Below are 21,800 nucleotides of genomic sequence, written 5' to 3' on the forward strand. Positions count from 1 at the left end.
TACAACAAGTTTAAAATTATTGTTATTTGGAATTTGAATCTGTATTAATGTGTCAGTGAAGATCTTGTATTGGTGTGTGTCCTGACCTGATTATGTAAATGTTGGATGCAAAATTATTGCGAAGTAAATAAAGTGAAAAAAATATAAAAGACACTCTAATCCGAGACAAAGTGACAATATCTTCATGAGCACAGAGCTGTACAAATGTACAGACACAAAAGACAAAAAAAAAAAAAAAAAGAGTCCCAACGTCTCTCTGATTCTCTGCATTTATGAATGCACTCTCTCACACAGACAAATATGCATCCACGCACCTGCTGCAACCAGAGGGTGCTTGCCATCCACCCCCGGGGGGAAATTGCTTGTTCATAATCAAAACAATAAACAAATGGCCCTCTGCTTGGCACACCATTTTGGAGTGACTCAACCAAAACACCCACCGCTGTGACGGAGACACATTTACAGAGAGTAAGAGAGAAAGAGAGATGCGGCGTCAGGGCAAATCAAAGGTGAAAGCGACAGCAGCACGGTGGCTTAGTGATGCACAAGTAAACACACACAAGTGAACCTTTTCTGCTTTCAGCCCTCTGTGGAGTTTCCAACAGAATAATGAAATATCCGTGTGCACTGAAAGGAAACGTTACACGGAAAAACAAGCACAAATGCCAAATGAGCAGGTGTACTTAGGACGTATGCCCGATTCCAATTCAGCGTTTATTTAGTCCGCTTAACTGCAGCTGAGTTTTGTTCCAAATGTGCCACGTTATTAACATGATAATCAGAGTGACCCACCACATATTTAATAGCTGTTTCTATTAATAGTGGTTGACTTGATGTAGCTGAGTGATGATCGGGGTTTCCCACAGAGTCTTAGCTTGGGCAGGTTGCACATGGAAATTTGGTGATTTATTTATTTTCTTTTGACTTTTTATTCCATCTGAGACAATAATGCCAATGACTTACTAGTGGATAAACCCCTCACTCTTATTTTCAAAGTTCACTCAATGCTAACCAGCTACTGTAGCTGTGATTTCTCCTGTTTAGACTTCCCTCCAACTAAATTAACACAAGTCATTTGGTCCTACTGTACTACCTGACAGCATAAGCAAGCAGTTCCATATTTAAGCACCAGCGAAGCTAGAGTCAGAGTCTTGTCTGGGACCATTTTAAGCCTTATTTTCACTTGTTTACTTTTGTTTTTATTTATGATATAGAAATATTTGTGTTCACAAAGGCATAAACACTAGAGAGCTCCAGCTGAGATACTCTCATTAGATGAGGGATGGCAGCTACAGACACCTGACTGTCTGAGTAGCCAAAGCCCAGACAATGTGTAGTGAATATTTACTGAGTTCTTGATACAAAAACATGTCTTTTGTTTGTGCTGTAAAGATCCCCATCTGAAAATGGGAGCATATGTGGTGCTTTAACTTCCTTTTGGAGCATATACACTATAAACAGATGGATGCAGTTTACAGGTTTTAAAAGTGACGGGAACTCAAACATGACTCAAGCAAACGTCCTTTCTTCCTTTTTCATGCCATTGTTGAGCATTTTGTACATTTTAAAATTAAGAATAAGAAAGAAGAATTTTACAGGGAATGCTCATTGGCTAGCAACTTGTGATTGACAAAACACCACTTGTGACATCGAGTTTCACAACGTCACAATGGCAATGTTTAAAACACACATCTCCAAGCCTTTAAAGGGGACTTTGTAACACAGTAGATGATGCCAAAGTGGCTACATCCACCTTTTATACTGTCAGTGTTTTGAAGCAGCCACCCTCACAGACAGTTAAGGGACTGTTTCCAAGAGTTCAGCATTTGCTTCATTTTGTAACCCTGGTGCTGTTGTTTGAAATAGGAACACAAACCTCTTCACTGTTTATCAGAAAATATCAAAGTTTGTGTTGTAAAAAATGATCCTGGCCTTCAAAAGTATTATAAAATTTATTTAGCTCTGCAGGTCCATCAAAAACAACACAATTCAACAGAAACACGTTTGAAGACAAAATGCAGTTGGGAAATATTGGCAAAAATCTGTGTCTCTCTAGGTTAAGTTTCCAAGGTCACATGGGGAGGACTGTATATGAGTACAAAATGTTCTGCACGCTGACAGCAGGAAAACACTGATTAAAGTTGACAGAAAACATGTGGAGAGTCTCTGGTAGTGTGAGGGGGCAGGTGCTTTGCCCTCAGACAAAGTCATGTTCATGTCAGGAGCAGAGCTCGGGTTCAGGATTACTTAAAGGTCATGGAGAGGTTGGCAAAAGGCCGTCAGTGGTGAGGGTCAAAGTCTAAATCAGGGTCAAAATGTCACATGCAGTAGGTATGACTCAAGATGATCAGGACCCATGTGCTAGAGTTACTTTCTAGTTTTAACTGTTTGAAGGACCGAGACTGTTTAAGTACTGACACTAGATGCAAACATTAGTGTAAATGTCAAAAGAAATATGGAAGATAACACCAATAACTAATGTGACACCCTCTTCCTCCACACATAGCTGTAAGCTTCATGCATATAGTGAGGGAAGAAAAGGTAAAGGCAACAGCTACAAGAGCATGGAGGAGAAATAATGAGGAGGAAATATCATTATATAAACCATGTTTACCACCAATCATAAAAACTCATGTTGCAAATCATTTCTCTAGATGGTTATTTGTTCTGAAAATCAAAAACAATTGCCGCAGCTCTAATGAAATGAGTTAACATACTGATGTTTTGAGTGAAGTAATTGAAAAGACTGGGCAGAGAATCTATACCTGATTATTAAAATATATAACTGGTGGCAAATTATCAAACACACTCACTTAGATGACCTCAAATAATCTGAGGTATGTTATTATACTTTAAGAATAAGGGAAGGAAATCTGTCCCAGCCGGGGTTGTCTTGTCTCATCATGCTGCATGTTGTACATGGCAGACCACACAAACACCAGAGCACTCACCAGCTCTGCTTTCTACCCTCGCCTGCTAGATTTATTGATGCAGCAGTTTTCAGTCTGTCTCCGCGGCGCATTGGTCCGCCAAGCCATTTAGGATATTGTAGTGCTGCGGCGGTGCAGTCTGGCAGTCAAGGGAAAGCATGCATACACAACCCATGCACTCTTTAAACACTATTCTAGCTTTCCAATCACCCAAAATATCAAATCCTGAATCAACCTAATTTCGGCGTAATCCAAAACGTATGCAATAATCAGCAAATTTACAATCCTGAAATGGATTCGGTGTCACGATGAAGCGTCTTTGCACATTGAAACATCAATAAGTGTTCTCTCCAGTCCCCTTCTTGTTGTCAGTATACATATATCATATATTAAAGTATTAAAGTGACTGATTAAATAAGTTTTATTTTAGTTAGATCGGGGTTGGCACACTCACAGCTGACACTGGTCTCCCTTGACGCCCTTGGTGGTACAGAAGCACTTTCCTGTGTTGACGTGGCAAACGTTGGCATGGCTGTTACACTTGCATGCTGTAAAGACAAACAGAGAAAGAGAAGAAGCAAAGATGTGTCAAGTTTGGTTTTTGAAAACTCTTGATATCAAAGAGACATAACAGAAAACCAGCAATTTCTTGATGACAACTTGTGGAAATAATGCTGAGGTGCCCTTCAAGCAAGACATTAATCTTCATCTACTGCAATGGACCTGCTCAGCACACAGCACTGAGACATGCATACTGTATATAAACACACTAATCCTCAAACATTGTCGTTCACAATGTTCCAGATGAGTAAATGTATGCAGACAAAGTGAGTTGTAGGAGGGATAGAGGCAGAAAGAAAACAGTGTGGGGAGGAAGCAAGAAGGCAGCTAAAATGGATAAGAAAGCAGAGAAATGGCAATGAAAAAATAAAACACAGGAAAGGACAAATCACTCATCTCTTTGGAAGAAAATCAAGGCATCTTGCAGCTCTGAATCATTCCCATCATTCCCAATCATAACAGTTGTTTAGTTTCTGATTGAACTGATATCTCTTGTTTAACTAATTTCTTTTGTTTCCCTCTTCTTGGACAAAAGTGAGCTTAAGCTAATGCATTCTTCAAAGAGAACGCTCACTCAAACACGACACATTTCCCAACAGTTGCAAAGAAAGTGTTTGGTCAGGATTGTATCCATGCAATGAGAGGGTCACTGTTAAAATTATCAGGACTTTTAAAGGACGCAGAATCTTCTTGTTCCCCATGTTGTTCAAAGTTAAAGAAAGAAATGTAAATGATGTCCTCATTCTGTGGGATGTTTAATCCTGTAATTCAAACTCTAGCAGAAGAGCAGAAATAAAATAATTTGTTCAACCAATAGCTGAAAGAATATTATTCTTTCAGCTTTTCAGCTCAACCTCTACACATTTTTACACAGAATGAAGACAGACATTTTTTTTCCATCTTGCAGTACATTACAGGAGATTTATTCACAGCAGAAGTATGAACACGAGGAAAGACTGCCTCAGCCAAGGACTCTTTCAATGTGCATTTCTTAGAAACCCATTAGCTTCTCAAAGTCATTATGGATAACTAAAATGTCTCAACCAACAAATATGAAAGTGTGTGTTACAAATGTAAGAAAAATAGTGTAATGTACCATTTGTGTTGACAGGTGTAGCACTGTCCATGTCAAAGTCAAATGTCCATATGAAGACCACTCCCGCTTCCTAATGCAAATTAAGTCATCTTGGGCATTGTTGCACTGCTTTCAGCGCTGCTGTTGTTATTTTTAGATCTTTTCCTAGAGGTCCTGTTCTGACCACTTGCGCATGCGCATCTGTGATTTCACCGCATGGTTTCAAACCTGCACAGAGAGCACATATCATCGTCTGTCACACTGACCTTCATGTCAAAGATCATCACTGAGAAACCAAGAGACCAAACTGCAGTCTACAGTGGATGTGACCACTGTTACTTGTGAAATTGACCTCTCCTGCCTTAGGTGCCACCTTTTTTGTACAGCTCACTCCCATTAACAATCAGGAATACTTAAGGCCAGAGAAAGGTGAGCTGTAGTGCCAGAGAGCCATGTTGTGTTGCAGCTAGTGAGCTGTGTGTGTGGTGATTGATTGCTCCTGCTCTGTGGAGAGGAGTGTGTTTTGGTACTAACCCTTTTTGACTTATTTTCAGTTTATCAACCAACACCTGAGTTTTGGTGTTTTCCTTCTTTAAAAGGTGATAGCGGCTTGTCCGTCTCTTTTAGTTTAGTTACTAATAGAAACATTAATAAAACCTGTTAATTTAACCATTTTGCCTCCTTGTCTTTTTTCCAACCTGGACATCTTTTTTTTACTTTCCCTAATCCCCTGGACCTTTTTAGGGGAACGTAGCACCCACTGTGGCCTGAAGCAAGTGTCTGGTTTGGCCCATTGAGTCTGAATCAAACTTGCAAAGTGCCAACCCTCACCTGCCTGCTTCCATGCCAAAGCAAGCTCTGCACTGGTGATGCCATAATCCTATAATCGAATCATCTTTAAGGGACAGTCCCGGCACTTTCTGGACATTTTTGGGTGCCCCAAAGCCTTCTTCACAACAATTTAACCTCTCTCTTTACTTTAAAGTTCTCAATAATTCGGTAAATTGTCGATTTGAGTGCAGTGTTACTGGCAGCAACAGTCTTTCTGGACAAGGCCTTTTTATGCAAAGTTATGGAGTTTTCTTGCACATAACCATGGTGAACAGAGAAAAATAACAATGATTTCAACCACCACTCTCCTTTTAAAGGATCCTGTCTGCTATTCAGACTCAACCAACATGACAGAGTGATCTCCAGCCTTGTCCACTAGCACCTGTGTAAATGAGAGGATCCCTGAAATGATGCTAACAGGTGCTCATGTTGCAGTGCTGAACTGCAGTATAAATTGTTTTTGTTTGTTTGTTTCTTCTTGAGATTCTGGAGTTTACGCAAATTGGCATCACAAAAACTAAAGCAGCAAAACTGTGATAATCAAAACTTGGGTCATTCTCAAAACTTTTGGCAATGACAAGATGTAAAAAAAAATCCAACTTTAAAAGAGGATAGAATCCTGTGGTAACAGTGTGGATGGTAAAATTTGACTTTTTCCAGCTATCTGTTGTAGTTAGTCTACTTTTGATTCAAGCCACAGAAATGTGAGTTTAATCTTTTTAATTACTTTCTTGTATAAAAGCATGATGTCGCCAGATAATTCACATGGAGCCAAGCCTGTAATTTAAACACTAAATCACTTCTGCATGCAGCTCCTAAAGGTAGTGACAAACAAGAACGTTCTCTGCACCCTTGTAGTTCAGTGTGTATGTGTGTGTGTTCACATTCACACACAGCCACTCGTTACTGTGTCCCACTCCAGCTGAATTGACTTTGTGCTTTGTTCTTATTCTTCCCGATTGGCTCAGAGACAGGGCCTGTAATAAAAACAGTGGTGAGCTCAGGTCAAGGTAAAGGCAAGACACAGATAATGAGAGGAAAGCAACCTCTTCTAGTCCTCCCTCTCCTCTTCTGCCTGGAAAGAGCGCTCGGTTCGATTGCTTACACGGAGCAAAAGCAAAGTAGCACACGTAAACATTGCTATGGCACAAAAACAAGGGGAGCTTAAATGTCAGAAGGCTGAGTTGAACTGACATTCTGTGACTTAAAAAAAAAAAAAAAGAAACAGATGCCAACTGGTGAGACAGAAACAATAACAAAATACAATTTCAATCTATTACTTTAAATTAAATTGACCGGTCAGAAAAATAGAAAACCTTTTCAGAGATGCACACTGAACTGCGCGGCTCTGGAAGATAACAGAATCTTGACAAGAAGTGGCTTTTAGACTTGAGATAATAGACAAATCACAGGTGTGTTAGTGCAGGCTCAGGTCACCCTGCTGTTCATACAATATTGATTTAGTTGGCAGCCAACAAAGGCGCACAAAGGGCACAGCCAGGAGAAACATGTATTCATCTAGTCGCACTGATTTTGCCAGTGGCTCTTAAAGAATAAGAACAGGGGACAGAGGGAGAATCTGAGAATCAAACTGTTGAGTAAAAACAGCCTGTTTTAGTTTAAGCGTTGTGTTCAATAAATTGCATGCTGAAAAAAATGTTTAGTCTCCCATTTCTTCTTGTTGCATGTTGAAGCTCTACTTGGAACCTTGTTAAGATCCAACCATGCAAAATAGGATTTTTCGCGATTTTTCAAGTGGTCTTAAACTTTTGATTGGGACTACATATGTAATACATTACTTTTCCAACCCTAGCCACAGCTCAACTGGAAATGGCAACTGAAGAAAAAAAAGAATAAAGAAATGCAGTTCCTGACATTACCCTTTTATCCTCATTCTACAGTTAGCTGACTTCAGAAGGGATGAGGAAATTGTTAGGGAAGTCGGTAACTTTTGAAAAGTTGAGTCTGCAACTTTTGTAAAGTGCAAACTGTGCCCAGGCCTGGTATACTGTAGGTGCTGCTAATATGACTTTGCAAATATCTGCATTGACAGCATGCCAGCACAAAGTTAGCAGTGACAAATCCAGAGTGGTTTTAAAGCTGAGTGCATATTGATCCCAGCCAAGCAGCCAGAGCCTGATCTTAGACCATTAACAAAAGGAGTAGTGACAATGCCTCTCAGACCAGCTTATTATTGCAAAAGTAACTTATTGAGTACTGTAAGAAATTGCTTTCCACACAGAGTAATTCAGTGATGTAGTGCAAAATATATGACTGAAAAACTACTGATTATGACAGAACATACGTTGCATTTTACCTAACATCCATATATTTAATAGCTACTGTATAAACCCAGATATCCCCCAACACACACATTTGGCACACCCCAGTGTAACAAGTGTTATTAGTCAGAATTCACTAATACTACTAAAAACTACTGATTCAACCAAAATTATCTTTACTTTAAGAAATACACTACTATATTTTTCACTTGCTGACAAATATACTCATGGAAAAATGTAATTACCGTAGTAGCATGAGCTGGATTATACAGTGAAGCAAACATCAGCAACAAAGGAAATTTGTACACAATCTGACTCTGACAGCTAATAGATTCTCTAGAATTCCTCCTTAACAAACTGAAACACTGTGAAAGTTTAAACCTAATTAGCCCACCATATGAAATGACTAAATACAGCAACCTGGCAGATATAACACAGGTATGTTTTCCCTCTTATGGACCGGCAGTTCCCTCCTGTATCAAAATGAGTTTTCAACCAGTAAGCTGTTAATAAAATTCATCATGCAAATAAGATCGAACATTACTTGAAACTTGTTTCAGTCTTTCTAATGTGGCAATAAGATCTGTTTAACCAGCATTCTTTTATCATACTTTTCAGATAATAAAGTACAATCCACGTTTGTCCTGCACAGACATCATGATGACGACCAGACGACCTGACCAAGGACGCAAAAATTTCCCCGTTGTGGGATCAATAAAGTCTTATCTTATCTTATATTAGTCTTCTAAATGTCTACTTATGATTCAGTGCGTGCTAAATGCACAGGATATTACTCTCTATTGAAAGATGATATGGAAGCTAACTCTACCACTTAAATATAGCTATAGTTCTCTTTAGGTTAGGAGTTCTCAGAATTTTCTATTCCATAAACCCTTTCATTAAGACGGACTCTTTCAGTAAAAATGGAAAATATTTTTTGAATCTTTTTAATACAGATATATTGTCACTAAAAATAAAATAAGTACTTAAGTCATCCGATCCATCCACATAATATGACGTATTCAAGTGCCAAGAGTAGGGCGAGAAAATGAATAAATAAATGAATGAATGAAATGGATGGAGGAGAAAGCACATCAGGCAAATGCTGACAACACAAAAATAAGCAATGGGGAAAAAAGAAACCTGATCTCTTAGCAAAAAAGTTGATATAAATCATATTTCCCACGACTTGTGTGAGCCCCTGAAGAGAGTACAATTTCTCACTCCACTGCCTCCGCATGTACGCACACAATAAAAAGCCAGACTGTTGCCAGTATGTGTTTGAATGTGTGTTTAGGTGAGAAGGTGGCCGGGTATGTTCGTCAGTCAGAAAACCTGACTCATAAATGAACCTTTTACGTTACTTTGGTCTGCTCTGTCTTATTCCCGATAGGGTTGCAGGTACAAAACTCAATGCAACTTCATTTCTGCAGAAAAAGGTTAAAAAATAAATAAATGATCTTTGTGCAGTTGGACTTCCAAACCAGCAGAATGTTATTTCTGCTAAATATTAAGGTGCTTAAACAAGACACATTACCATTCTTGTGTTTTGTCCTTTTGGTCGGTGTTTCTTTGTTTTTTTTAAAGCTGAATTTTGATAGCTATACAAACACTGGCTGTAAAACTGCTCAGTACTTGCTATGTTAGGTCATGAGACTTGTCATTCTCCAATTCAATCACCAGTTGCACCAGTGCTGCATGTTGCTGCTGTACTGTTCACTTGGTTATGTGATGTGATGATTAGATGTTAAGGTTAGAAAAAGGTTAGACAAAAAAAGACACTACCCTTTAATTTCAACTTTTCAGTTCTTCAGAATAAAAGCACATGTTTACATGTAGCAAAGTAAAATAATAATGATAACAATAGCAACAACAATATTATCAAGAAGAAAAACAAAATGAAACGGGTATCACACCAAAAACTAATGCGACCATTACAGGCATTATTCTGAATGATCTCCAATATAGACATGAGATATTAAATTCATTCGCACACTATGCTGAAAACCATGCACTCACACCTGAAACACTTTCACATAAACTAGTGAAACCTTTTACACGTGTTATCAAAAGACTTCCTCACATACTAATCAAATGTGTTCATTTATATATCTGGACATTTCACACAGACAAGTGAAATTCATTCACATACATACTGAAAATCATGCAGACACAAATGAAATGCTTTTACCTCTACAGTTGAAAAGCTCTTTAGAAAATCTGATGAATGCTTTTACGAAGACTTGGAAAATATTTCATGCACACTTGAAGGCAAGAGAATTTGATCTAAAATGTAAAGTAACTGAAAAAATAGATTGCATTTTAAAACATGGGGAAGTGCATCTCAAACTAATGTGTGCTACTTTTGTTCATGTTTGTGCTTTTTGCTCCTGCCACTGAACTAATAAACGACAAAAGATTGTCACTCCCATTTTGTTCAAGCCATTAGCCTTCTACCTATGAATCGCATCACCAACATCAGGCAATGCACTTTGGGTTTTTTGAGGAATGCATGCAAACTCACCTGCATTGGTTGATTGCCTAGAGAACTAGAGCCAAATGTGGTACCATGTCCTGCTTTAACACCACACAAAAAATTGCCCCACAACCTAACAGCAATCCTTAACAACACTGATCTCAGCTAAAGCCGTCAGAAGCCTGTCCAAAAACAATAACTATTAGCCAGCTACCTTTAGCATGGCTCATCCTGGCAGCGTAGCAACATGCCGATGCCAGCTGCAGCTTCAGTCCAAACACACTGTATCACATTATCTACATCAGCAGTGATTCAGCACATGTGCAGGATGCACAAGGAGAAAAAGGTCAAATATAATTTGCTACATCACTTATTGAATTTTATACATTGGTGTGAAAAAGTGTTTGCCCCTTTCCTAATTACCTATTTTTTTAGTATGTTTGTCACACTTAAACGTTTCAGATCATCAATCGTCGTGTGTCTGGCGACACTCTCGATGGAGGACATTGAACGACATCTACCAATTCGAAACCACAATAACAGAGTTCTGGCTGATTGGAGCTGGTTCAGACCATCTTCATCTCATGCGCCCCCCCCCTGGCGCCAACTGGATGCTCAAGGCAAAAGCTGACGGGAATAACAAAATTCTCCCTTAGATAATAGGACTGTGTTGTGACGTTCTTCCCCTCATTCAAGGCCACCTGCGTCAACCGAAGACTGTTGACTTTTGCTTAACCGGGTGAAGGGACACTTTCTCTCAGTTGAACACGGAACACACACACACATACGCATGTACACGGACACATACCTACACTCCAGCCCCCACCCCCTCCAAACGACTTCGAAGCTTATGTCTTCTACGCTGTGAGATGTGATGATTTATGTGCTGAGGTGGGTTTTTTCTGTTCTCAAACTGATCTCCCTGTTGGAGCTCAGTCTGGGGGAGTTCTTTTTTTCTCCTCGTGTTTCCTCATGTTGTGCATTTTCTATGGTTTCGGTTTTGGTCGCTGCTCGTGTGGTCGACCGGCCAGTGCTACCCTAGCCTGACCTGTCTCCCCAATGTGATGTTTGTGTATTGTATGTATGGTTGGCAAGGTATCATGTATCTTAATTGCCCCTTGGGGATAAATAAAGTTTTGTGGACTTTGATCAAATAAATCTAAATATTAGAGACAGATAATACAAGTAAACAAAAAATGCAGTTTCTAAATAAAGGTGGTTATTATTAAGGGGGGGGATCCAAACCTACATGGCCCTGTGTGAAAAAGTGATTGCTCCCCATTATAATATGTATTAAATGTGGTGTATTACATCTTTAGAAAGCTGAGTTTGATTTCTCTAGCCACACCCCAGCCTGATTACTGCCACACCTGTTCTCAATCAAGAAACTTAAATAGGACCATCCTGACAAAGTGGAATAGACCAAACGATCCCCAAAAGCCAGCCATCAAGCTGTGATCCAATGAAATTCAGGAACAAATGAGAGGACAAGTAATTGAGATCTCTTAGTCTGGAAATGTTTATAATGCCATTTCTAAAGCTGTGGGATTCCAGCGAACCACAGTGACCATTATGCACAAATGGCAACCAACCAAAATTACCCCAAAAGTGCAGCAAAAACACCCAATGAACTCCAAGCCTAATTTGCCTCAGTTAAGGTCAGTATTCATAACTCCAACATAACAAAGAGACAAAAATGGCCTGCATGGAGTTCCAAGAAAATCACTGCTGAGCAAAAGAAATAAAGGCTCATCTCAGTTTTTCAGAAATCACTTTTCACACAGGATCATGCACATTTGGATTTCTTTCCCCTTAAAAATAAACGCATTTACTTAGAAACTACATTTTGGTTTCCATTTAAAAAAAAAAAAGGAAAATCAGGAAGAGGGTAAACACTTTTTCCACTGTAAGTCTAAGCTAATAACAGCATATATTTCAATTAGGTATTTAGAGCTGAAAAAATTCAGTACAGCTAAATGCAACATTATAAATGAGGCATTGTAAATAACAGCTCTTCATAATAATTTTTCCCCCTTTTTCTTCATTCGTTTCCATTCTATAATGAACCACAGTGATCACTGCCAATAGTAACTTACTCATTCATATGCATGCTACTTCTACTTATATTAAAATATGTTTTAAAGCTTTTATTTTGTTAATGTGCAGTTTTAGGTTATTTATATTAAACAAAAAATCACCACTAAAATATGCCATTGCTAGATTATAATATAATAAGCTATCCAACTGCAACATTGGGGGCATCAATCAATAAAAAAAGAACATTAAATGTATACAAGTACAGATTTGATGTGTGCTGCTCTGCATAAAGATCACGTTAACTACATTTAAAATCAATCCTGATACAAATACTTTTTTGTACTCAGAGAGTACACTGCAGGGTTGTTTTATGTATTGTATTTATAAAGCACCAAATCATAACAGCAGTCAGCTCAAAGCTCTTTAAATTGTAAGGTAGAGATCATACAATGATAGCCCAACAGTAAATAAAAAATCTCTTTCCATAACACCAACTAAACAATTCTTTGCAATTCAGCAATGTAGGCACACGATGTGTGGAATCATCAGCTGCAGGAGAAGTGAAGCACACATACTGTAGCTGCAGCGCTATGTTTGTCATCTACAAATAGATAAATAGATAAATAAAAAGAGATCCATATTCAGGTGTTTATTCCTTATAATAAGCAGCCATCTAAATAAAGTCTATGCAGATTTGGCAAACTTGGAAATAGTTTCCTAAATAAGATGGTTATTAAAAGATCACTTTGGTCAATTCTTAACTACATATTGATTCAGATTCAGTTCCTCATGCTGGCCAATTCAGAAAGAGTTGCTATGATTTAATTAGAGGTCACACATATGGTCAGCAGCGCCTTTATTTCCAGTGGATTTCCTGAATATGAAACGCATTCAGGAATGCGTGTTGATTGACCATATGTGTTGATTGGCCTGCAGACCAGAATATAGACATCATATAGTGGATGATTATAATGTATGTGTATATATAAGTGCTTATAGTGCTGCCCAAGTAGTACAGATGTGCAAGTGCACATCTGTCTTAGCCTGACACGCTGCTGTCACTTAATATTACTCACATATAAAAGCGATGGCTTTCACACTTGCAGTAAGCTGTTAATTAACCGACTCTCAGTTCTATCTAAGGATGTTATTTTTCACTTTCTTCTTTGTAATATGTGAAGTATCAACTCTTTCTCCAAATGCAGATTTATCTGGTGTTTTGATGATTTCAAGTCACTCACCTAACAAACGTTACTGTTTGGCGATTCTGCAAAACATCGGCGTACTTTGCCAAATTATATTTTTCATTGTCAAGAAGAAAAAAAAACTAAGCTAAGCAATTAAATTAAAGATACATGAAAGGTGACATAAATGAACTGAAATTAATTTATCTCTTTTATAATTACTTTAAGTCTAGTTTTAAATATAGGCTAGTAGCTACACACACTCACAAAACACTACCTCCACTGAACATAAACCTGCTTACTGATCCTATACAGAATATTCTACCAACAGAAATAAAGTAATTATTTATACCTCATTCTTTTCTGTTATGCATGTTTCAACTGACAGATGGAGCAAAATCAGGGAGGACTGCAGTGGGATCACAGCGATTGTGAATGTGTGGCACTGGTATTAAATATTTCATTATTTGGTGAATTGAATAGTGTTTTGTCTTAAAAGCCAAAAAATCATCTCTCTTTCCCAAATATGGTAAATATAAAAGTCAAAAACACAAAATATTATTTAAAATCCCTCAAATACCACCAACCCCCCAGGGCCTGGTCAGCATCTAAGCACTGTAAAAACCTAAGGCAGGCCCAGAGATTCAGGAGACACTGTTCAACATTGTACAAATCCAAACTGATGCATTTAAAAAATATACATGAACAGGACAAATGATGCTGCAGAAGCTTATCGGGGTTCAACCTCAAAGACTCCTCACCTGCAAGACCCTCAGTACCTCACTGACCCCCTACATTCTATACTATTACATTTCTCTGCATGGTCTCCACTTAATTTTAAAAACCTGTAATGCTGTTTTAGTCAACCATGCATGGTCAGTGGCCCCAGTTAGGAGTATGCACACCATTTTTACCTTGCAAAGCAAAAATCACATTTACCCTAAAATATTATTTTTGTGTGAACTGTTGTGGTTGCATTTGTAAGAAAAAAGTTGTCAAAGGTAAAGGATACATTATTTTAGTATATTCAGCACAACTTCTTGTCTTCCATGATAGCACATGAACTAATTTATTAAATGCATGCCGGTTAATCTCTCTTTGAGCTGAATGCCATAAATGAGAGTCTCAAAGAAAGCGGCTTATTCTAGATGAGACATGAGTCACAGCTGCAGAAAGACTTCAAAAACACTATTTCCACTGACTGGAGATCAAAAAGGATTCAAAAGCCGTTTGAAATCATATTTACAGAAGTGTTTGTACGTGTGTGGTTTTGTGTGTGGGTCTGCTTGTGTGTTTTGGGTTTGTCTATGTGTTTTTGTGTTGACCAGTCACATGCCAGGAATAGAGCTGCCAGGGGGGAGATGACTGGATACCGCTACGAATGCTGGGTAGTTTGCAATTCTGCCACAGGGATCCACAGGTACATAAACACACACAAGCATATTTAAAGGCAAAAAAAAAAAATGTTTAAAAAAATGCACAAACACACATAAACACACGCACTCACAAAGACATACTCGAGACAGCAGGTGAGAGTGAATTTGGCAGCATTTCCACAGAGAAGAGTGAATGGAGCGACTCTGCAGTCAGCATCCCTCCTCTGCTATTCCACTGCTGTTGAAGCTGAACAGCAGCCGGCTCTGTCTGATCCTTCACACACACACACACACACACACACACACACACACACACACACACACACACACACACACACACACACACACACACACACACACACACACACACACACACACACACACACACAACCCTGCTGTTCTATCTGTCCCATTCTGTGGTTGATGCTACTGGGTTGCCAGTTTCTTGCAGAGACAGCACTCATCTCTATAGCTCCAGCACTGAACACAAATTTACAAAGAGCTCCTGCAGTCACACCCCGCTTAGAGACTGTACATCAAAACCTCAAACTAGGGACAGACTGAAACAGAGAAAGGGAAAACAAAAAGGCATCAGTTGGAACATGAGATGCCACCTTTACCAAATAATCATCAGTAATGTTCATATTTAAACATTAAATACAAAAAAACAAACTTAACTCGCTCATAGAGCAGCAATGCCTTACAGTCATCCAACTGATTTCTTTTTTGTGGGCATTTTCCTGTGATATTGGAGGTTGGCTTCAAAATTCAATAAAAACACAGTTTATGTGTCTATGACCAACAAAGGGATTCAACTCATGAGTCACGCCTGATCCAAAACTCCTTCTACTTAAGCCAGAAATAGACAAATAGTAGCTCAGAGACTGAGGGTGAGGACTGAGGACACCATCCAAAACATCCACTAAACTCCATCCTGAAGAGGTTTTAAAGCGTTTCAACAAACTTTGAATTACTTCCACTGTGCTGCTGTCTTGGGTCACTTGTCTGCAAGAGGCTGCTCATCAGGGAAACGTAAATATAGGCCATTTAAAACATCTGAACCAATGAGCAGCGCATCTGTAGCGCATAATGTTACAGATATTAATGTCTCTCCAAAAGGAAAACTAAATAACCAGATAAGGTGTTCATCTCTGGATGTTTAGCTCTTTTTTGTTATACTTAACTCCCTGTACAGTTGTTGGCAAAAGAAAAAAATAGCTACTGTACAGAGACCACAAACATGTTTTGGTTTTGTTTCTTTATCTATGACTTTAACATGAGAATCTAAGGGGATTCACCCACTTTTGGAGCCAACCTAAGTGGTCATCGAAGGACTTTCATGTTGGTTTCTAGTTCTCAGCCTCTTTGGTTTTTTTTCACAAGTAAACCATCAATCGACTGTCTGGAGTCAACTGGAAAATAAGTGCTGCCGTGTTGACAAGATGTGTGATGAGAAAAAAACTAAAACAAAACTAAAACTCCTGACTGAAAAAAATTCTCCACAACTAAGTCCTCCTTTCTCTTTCTCTCAGTTAATTCATAGCAGATTGCCTATTCTTGTAAGCTTCTGTAGATTTATTAATCTCGTCAGGCTTGAACACTAAAGGACACTGAAGAAGTTCTTTGTATCACACAAGAAACAAGTACTGACCTGAGCTGAACCTGTAAGAAATGATGAAACCATACAGATAAGTGACAAAACATCCCCAAGCCCCAGTAGCTACCTTTGAAATGTGAAGCGTTTCTGTGTATCAGACATTCACCGCGACTCCGAGACAGCCAGAGAGAGCAAGTGAGGTGGTGCAGAGAAAGATGGAGTATCAGAGTGCAATGGAGACAGGGAGCTACTGATGTGAATCATGCAAAATTTATGGAAGCAATAAAACTCTTCAACGGGAGGTGCCGATGGCAGGGGAGCATTATATGCTGAAGCACTGGGTAGCAAAGGATAACAAGCTCAAGAAGACATAATACATGCTCAAGTCTTGCCTGGAAGACAATTGAGAGGGCAGCACAGAAGGTCCGTGGTCTGTTTGCTATTTATGACTTTTCACCGAGGCTGAGCAATACCCAAAAAATATATTTAGAAATATTTTAAAAGAAATACATAATTTGAATACAAGAAATGAGATGAGTATGAGGAACTTGGTTGAGGGAAAGAGCCACATATGTGCCACAGCATTCCGATTATTCTAAAAGCCTCATTTATTCTGAATTGGTAAATAATGAGGATATGCAGCTATATTCATACCATACAAAGCAAACAGAGGCCAAGAAATTGCATTCCCCCAAAAATCAGGAAACAGAATGAATCACATGTTAGCTGGGCGTCTACTCTCACCACAAAATAAATGAAAGTCAACAGTCAATTATGTTGACAAATCTTTTGTTTTTTTGTCTTCTTAGTTTGAGTGTGTTAAAGAATTGCACTTTTAAAGATTTGTGTTATTTATTGTTAAAGCACAACAGATATTTATAAGAAGTACACAAGATATACCAGTAACTGATTAACCAGACTGTCTTCATTGTTTGACTCATCAACTTTATCCCTCTGTAGTTACAGCTCTGCACTTCGCCCTTATTCTTGAAAATTGGCACCTTCTTCTCCAATCCTTAGGCATCATCTCACTTTTGAACAATCTGGTTAAAAACTCCACTGCGCTCTCTTCTTGACAACTCCATACCTTCACAGTTATGTCACCTTTACCAGCTGCCTTTCTACTCTTCATAGCTGCCCCCACTTCCTCCTTACCAATTGATTGCATTTTCTGATTCACTAACTGTCCTTCTTCCATCCTATTTTCTCTTCTTTTCTTCATTAATCAGCTCCTCAAAGCACTATTTCCTACTTCTCAAGGACTCTTTTCATCAATTATCCTAACTTGTTACACATACCTTCTGTCTTAATTTTTCTACCTAACCAATTGTAACGGGAATGACAGACCCGACCACATCGTTCCCACTTTACACCCTTTATTTTGGTTGCTTTTGCCTTGAAACACGGCCGCAGCTTTTCAGCTGTGTCCTACACACAACAACCACCTCCAGGTCCGGGCACACTCTTTTGAACAGGGGAGGCGTAATGAGCTGATGCCACTCCAAGCCACACCAATTAATACAGGTCCCTTCCTTTTTCCTTAGTGTCCAGCCTCACATACAACTCACTATAAGGCTTTCCCTCTGCTATACACTTAACTTACCAGTACCCCTGTCTACTTTGAATACTTTCTTGTGCTTCCTCATTCCACCACCATCCTCCAAAGTGTCATCTCTCTCCAGATGACACTTCAAATGTGTCTCTCAGTTTCCATCAATACTTCAGCAGTACATTCCCATCATCTGTAACCATTCCTTACCACCCAGAGCCTGTCTCAACTCCTTCCTGAACTCTGTGCAACATTCTTCCTTTTTCAACTTCCACCATTTAATCCTTGCCACTGCCTTCCTCTTTCTCTGTCACCAGTCCCAGGAGACACACTCCACCACTTCATCCAAATTACTGAAGATTTATGCTTCAGCTGGAAATTTACAAACCCTCTGAACACTATACCATAACCTGAAGTGCACCTCTCTAGAAATGTAACTACACTATTATGACTGGCCTGTAAGCACCATCAACTACTCCTGTGCACTTCCAGCTACTTTTTGCAGATCCTTTCACTGGAGTTTTAAAATTTTTTTAGTGATAGAATAACAATCATTGTCTCAATATAAGGAATAAATTCCCAGAAAGAGATGACTGAAACTAGAATGGACATGAGGGATGTACAAAGAAGTGAAAATTCTAGACAGACACATCACAACAGAGAGATGGGACCCAGCGGGGATAAAAGAGGGTGGCATCTTATTTGTTTCTATTGGATGACACCTAATGTAAAACACAGGCACACAACCACACAGTAATTAACACATAATGCACACAAACAAGCATAAATGCTGGAAACATAAGTCGACCACATAGATTACACTGTATGCTCTACAAAGACTCTGCAGAAATCTAAACCAGGCCTTAATCAAGACTACTTCTTCTAGATGACATCCAACCTGTGGGGCATACACACGAATAACACTGAACATCACCGCAGGGCTCGCGGTGATGAATCGCTAGCCTGACGTCCCGGGGCTAGCGACATCTCCGGTCGGGCGACCAAAATCTATCTCAGCCCTGCCCGTCGGGCGATTTTGCGAGCCCTGCACCCCTTTGACTTCCAGCTCTAGACACACTATTCACCTTCACAACACTATTCACACACTTTTCCTTAATGATTTTCCTGTAGAACAGCTTGAATCAACCTTTAATACTCCTGGCTTTACTTCCTTGCCACCCGGTCTCCTGCACACTTACTTCCTATGTGTTTTCCATCATATCAGTAAACTATCTCCCTTTACTTGTGACCCTACTTTTAAATTTGCTACTCACCTCCACAGTCCAGCCTGTCGTTACACTCCTTTCCCCCCTCCTCTTACTTTCTCCTCAGCAAAAAGTAGCACAGTTTCCAGCAATGACTTGTTGCACCAGGGGCAATCACCCCAACCAATCTGATATGTGAATGTCTTTCTTGATAATCTCCATGTCTTATTTGGCAAAGATGCAAAAAGATTTTACACCGGCTGTCCTTCCTGTCACAACCCTCCTCATTTATCCAGGTGTGGGACAAGCACTTGAAGTAATAATGTTGTTGGACCCTGTGAAATAGTGCTCAAAGTCTGCACTTCAATGACAGTTCATTATTTAACATCCAGTGTGGCGGATGGGAAAAAAATACAGGGAAAACTACAAAAATGTTGTCATTATACAAATGTGTGGACCTGATTGTAATGCGTCAGCCTGTCTCCTAATGGAAGCTGCTGGAGACTGCCACCACCAAAGGACATCAGCATGTACAGACCAGGAAAAAAAAAAAAAAAAAAAAAAAAAGAGGCCGCAGTGGTAACTGGACACCTTCATGGCAGCAACAAAGCCAACCACAAATTAACATCTTTGTTGACAAAGACCCCCAATTCATAATTTTAGAACAAAGAGAGCGTCAGGTAATATTTAACAATCCTTTTGTATGTTCACCTACACACAGCCTTTGTAACACCTACACAAAGATGTGTAAATGCACCGTAACTCAGTCCTTATGGTCAAGCGCTGTTTGGTGGCTAAATGGCCCACATGAGGCCACTGAACAGGCTGGAGGTCAGGCATTGTGTAGATCGTGGTACAAGAGTACAACTCAGGTTGTAATACTCCCAGGTGTGGATGTTTTCCTCTAGAAAGCAAGTAAACACTCCAGGGCAAACCCAACTATGACAAATTTATTATAAAATGTTTTAAGAATCACCAGTCTGTCTCTCTGCTGTAAAAAAAAAATATCAACAGAACAAAAACAGCCAGAATGTGTATAAAACATGCATGCTTCCTGTCACACTAAAATGTATGTTCTCCTCTGAGGGCCTGAAAGTCTAACCAAACATCTAACATTTTGTCAGCTGCGGCTCTAAAGGTTGGTGTGGTTGTGGGCGCGTTTGTATGTGTGCAGGACAAGGTGAATGGAATAGTCAGAGAAAAGGGACACTAATGCCCGGCATACACATGCATAGACACAGACACACACTTCATCCAGATTTGACAAGGTTAGTTAATCATCTGTCACGGGGACAGGGGAACGGACAGACTCCCCTCTCCTCTGTCCGTCCTCCATCTCTTCTTCTCTATTTATCCCTCCATCTCCTCCTCTACTCCTTCATCGTCTCTCTGTCCAAGGGCAACTGTCCTTTTCCACCGATATTAACCTTGTAAATCTCACCACATGCTTTTATCTTTTTTTTTTCCCCTGTCAGCCTGTCTTTGCTTCTGTCTCTCTCACTCTTTTCCCCCCACTGTCTTGCTGTCCCATACTCTTTACAATGCTATGAGCACAGGCCTTTCCCCTTCCTGCTAGGGACAAAGCTGTGTCTCTATCATTCAGCACCGTAATCGGCCACACATCATTGCCTCCCAGCCATTTAGCCCAAGGTAAATCTAGTGGTCCCTTTTATAAAGAAAGATGGAGAAAATGGATATTGATAGAAATGATGGACAGGTGACACAAAAAGATGGCGATGACAAAGAGTTGCTGTAGGGTCTAAGAGAGCAAACAGCTGAAGTGTAAAAGAGAAAAAAATATAAGGTGATGTGAAAAGAGGTACGGATAGATGGATTTAAGGCTGAAGGAGGATTTCCCTTATATTATCAGTGCAGTCACTGTAGTCAAAGAAGAAAAAAGACATTATGGATGATATTAGTTTGTTAAGAAATCCAGTTTAACCAGCACATATATGCCAAAGAAGAAAATAAAATGTAAAACATAAACACAACACTGTGGTTGCCAGGGGTCTCAAACTCAAGGCCTCGAGGGCCGGTGTCCTGCAGATTTTAGATGTCACCCTGGGTCAACACACCTGATTCAAATGATTAGTTCATTACCAGGCCTCAGGAGAACTACAAGACATGTTGAGGAGCTAATTCAGCCATTTAAATCAGCTGTGTTGGATCAAGGACACATCTAAAACCTGCAGGACACTGGCCCTCGAGGCCTGGAGTTCAAGACCCCTGGCTTAGAGGAAGGTAAGCCCCATGTCGCTCTTTTGAGCTGTGACAGTAGGAACACACCAGGCCTGGCCCAGGTGGTGACCAGGTAACCCTCTCTGAGGCAGGGTGATTTGTTCTCTATACACCGTGGCTATAGGAGATGTCTTCGTCAAAGCCCACAAAGCTGTCCTCGCTGCCTTCTCCAACTACTTTAGAATGCATATAACTTTTTAAAGTTATATGCATGTCTGGACTCTCAACAGTGACCAGTTTGACCATAGAAACCCTCACAGAACAAAATTACTCCTAACAGCACAGCGCCCGTGATCACTCAAATCCTGATAATGTGACAAAGAGAAAAAAAGTAGATAGTTAACAGTTTAGGAAAAAGATTAGACAACTAAATTAAATAGGGAAAGGACATGAGGAATAAAGTGAGGAAGTAAGGAGAGAAGAAGAATGGAAAAAAAGAAAGTTGAATATGACATAAAA

At 39.5% G+C, this 21,800-nt stretch overlaps 1 protein-coding gene across 2 annotated transcripts in view; it reads right to left on the reverse strand.

Moving 5' to 3' along the window:
- The window catches only part of atrnl1a (attractin-like 1a), a 342,626-nt gene that overhangs the window by 211,891 nt on the left and 108,935 nt on the right, over nt 1–21,800 (reverse strand). For both annotated transcript variants that reach the window (XM_085477017.1, XM_085477018.1), the window contains one exon: nt 3,385–3,478. In XM_085477017.1, coding sequence (XP_085333143.1) covers nt 3,385–3,478 — 94 coding nt within the window. The remainder of the gene's footprint in view (nt 1–3,384; nt 3,479–21,800) is intronic.

Source organism: Copadichromis virginalis, linkage group LG13, assembly GCF_057382275.1.
Source record: "Copadichromis virginalis isolate Kocher_CV1m ecotype Utaka linkage group LG13, C_Virginalis_male_GT1.1, whole genome shotgun sequence".
In the NCBI taxonomy this organism is placed as follows: domain Eukaryota; kingdom Metazoa; phylum Chordata; class Actinopteri; order Cichliformes; family Cichlidae; genus Copadichromis; species Copadichromis virginalis.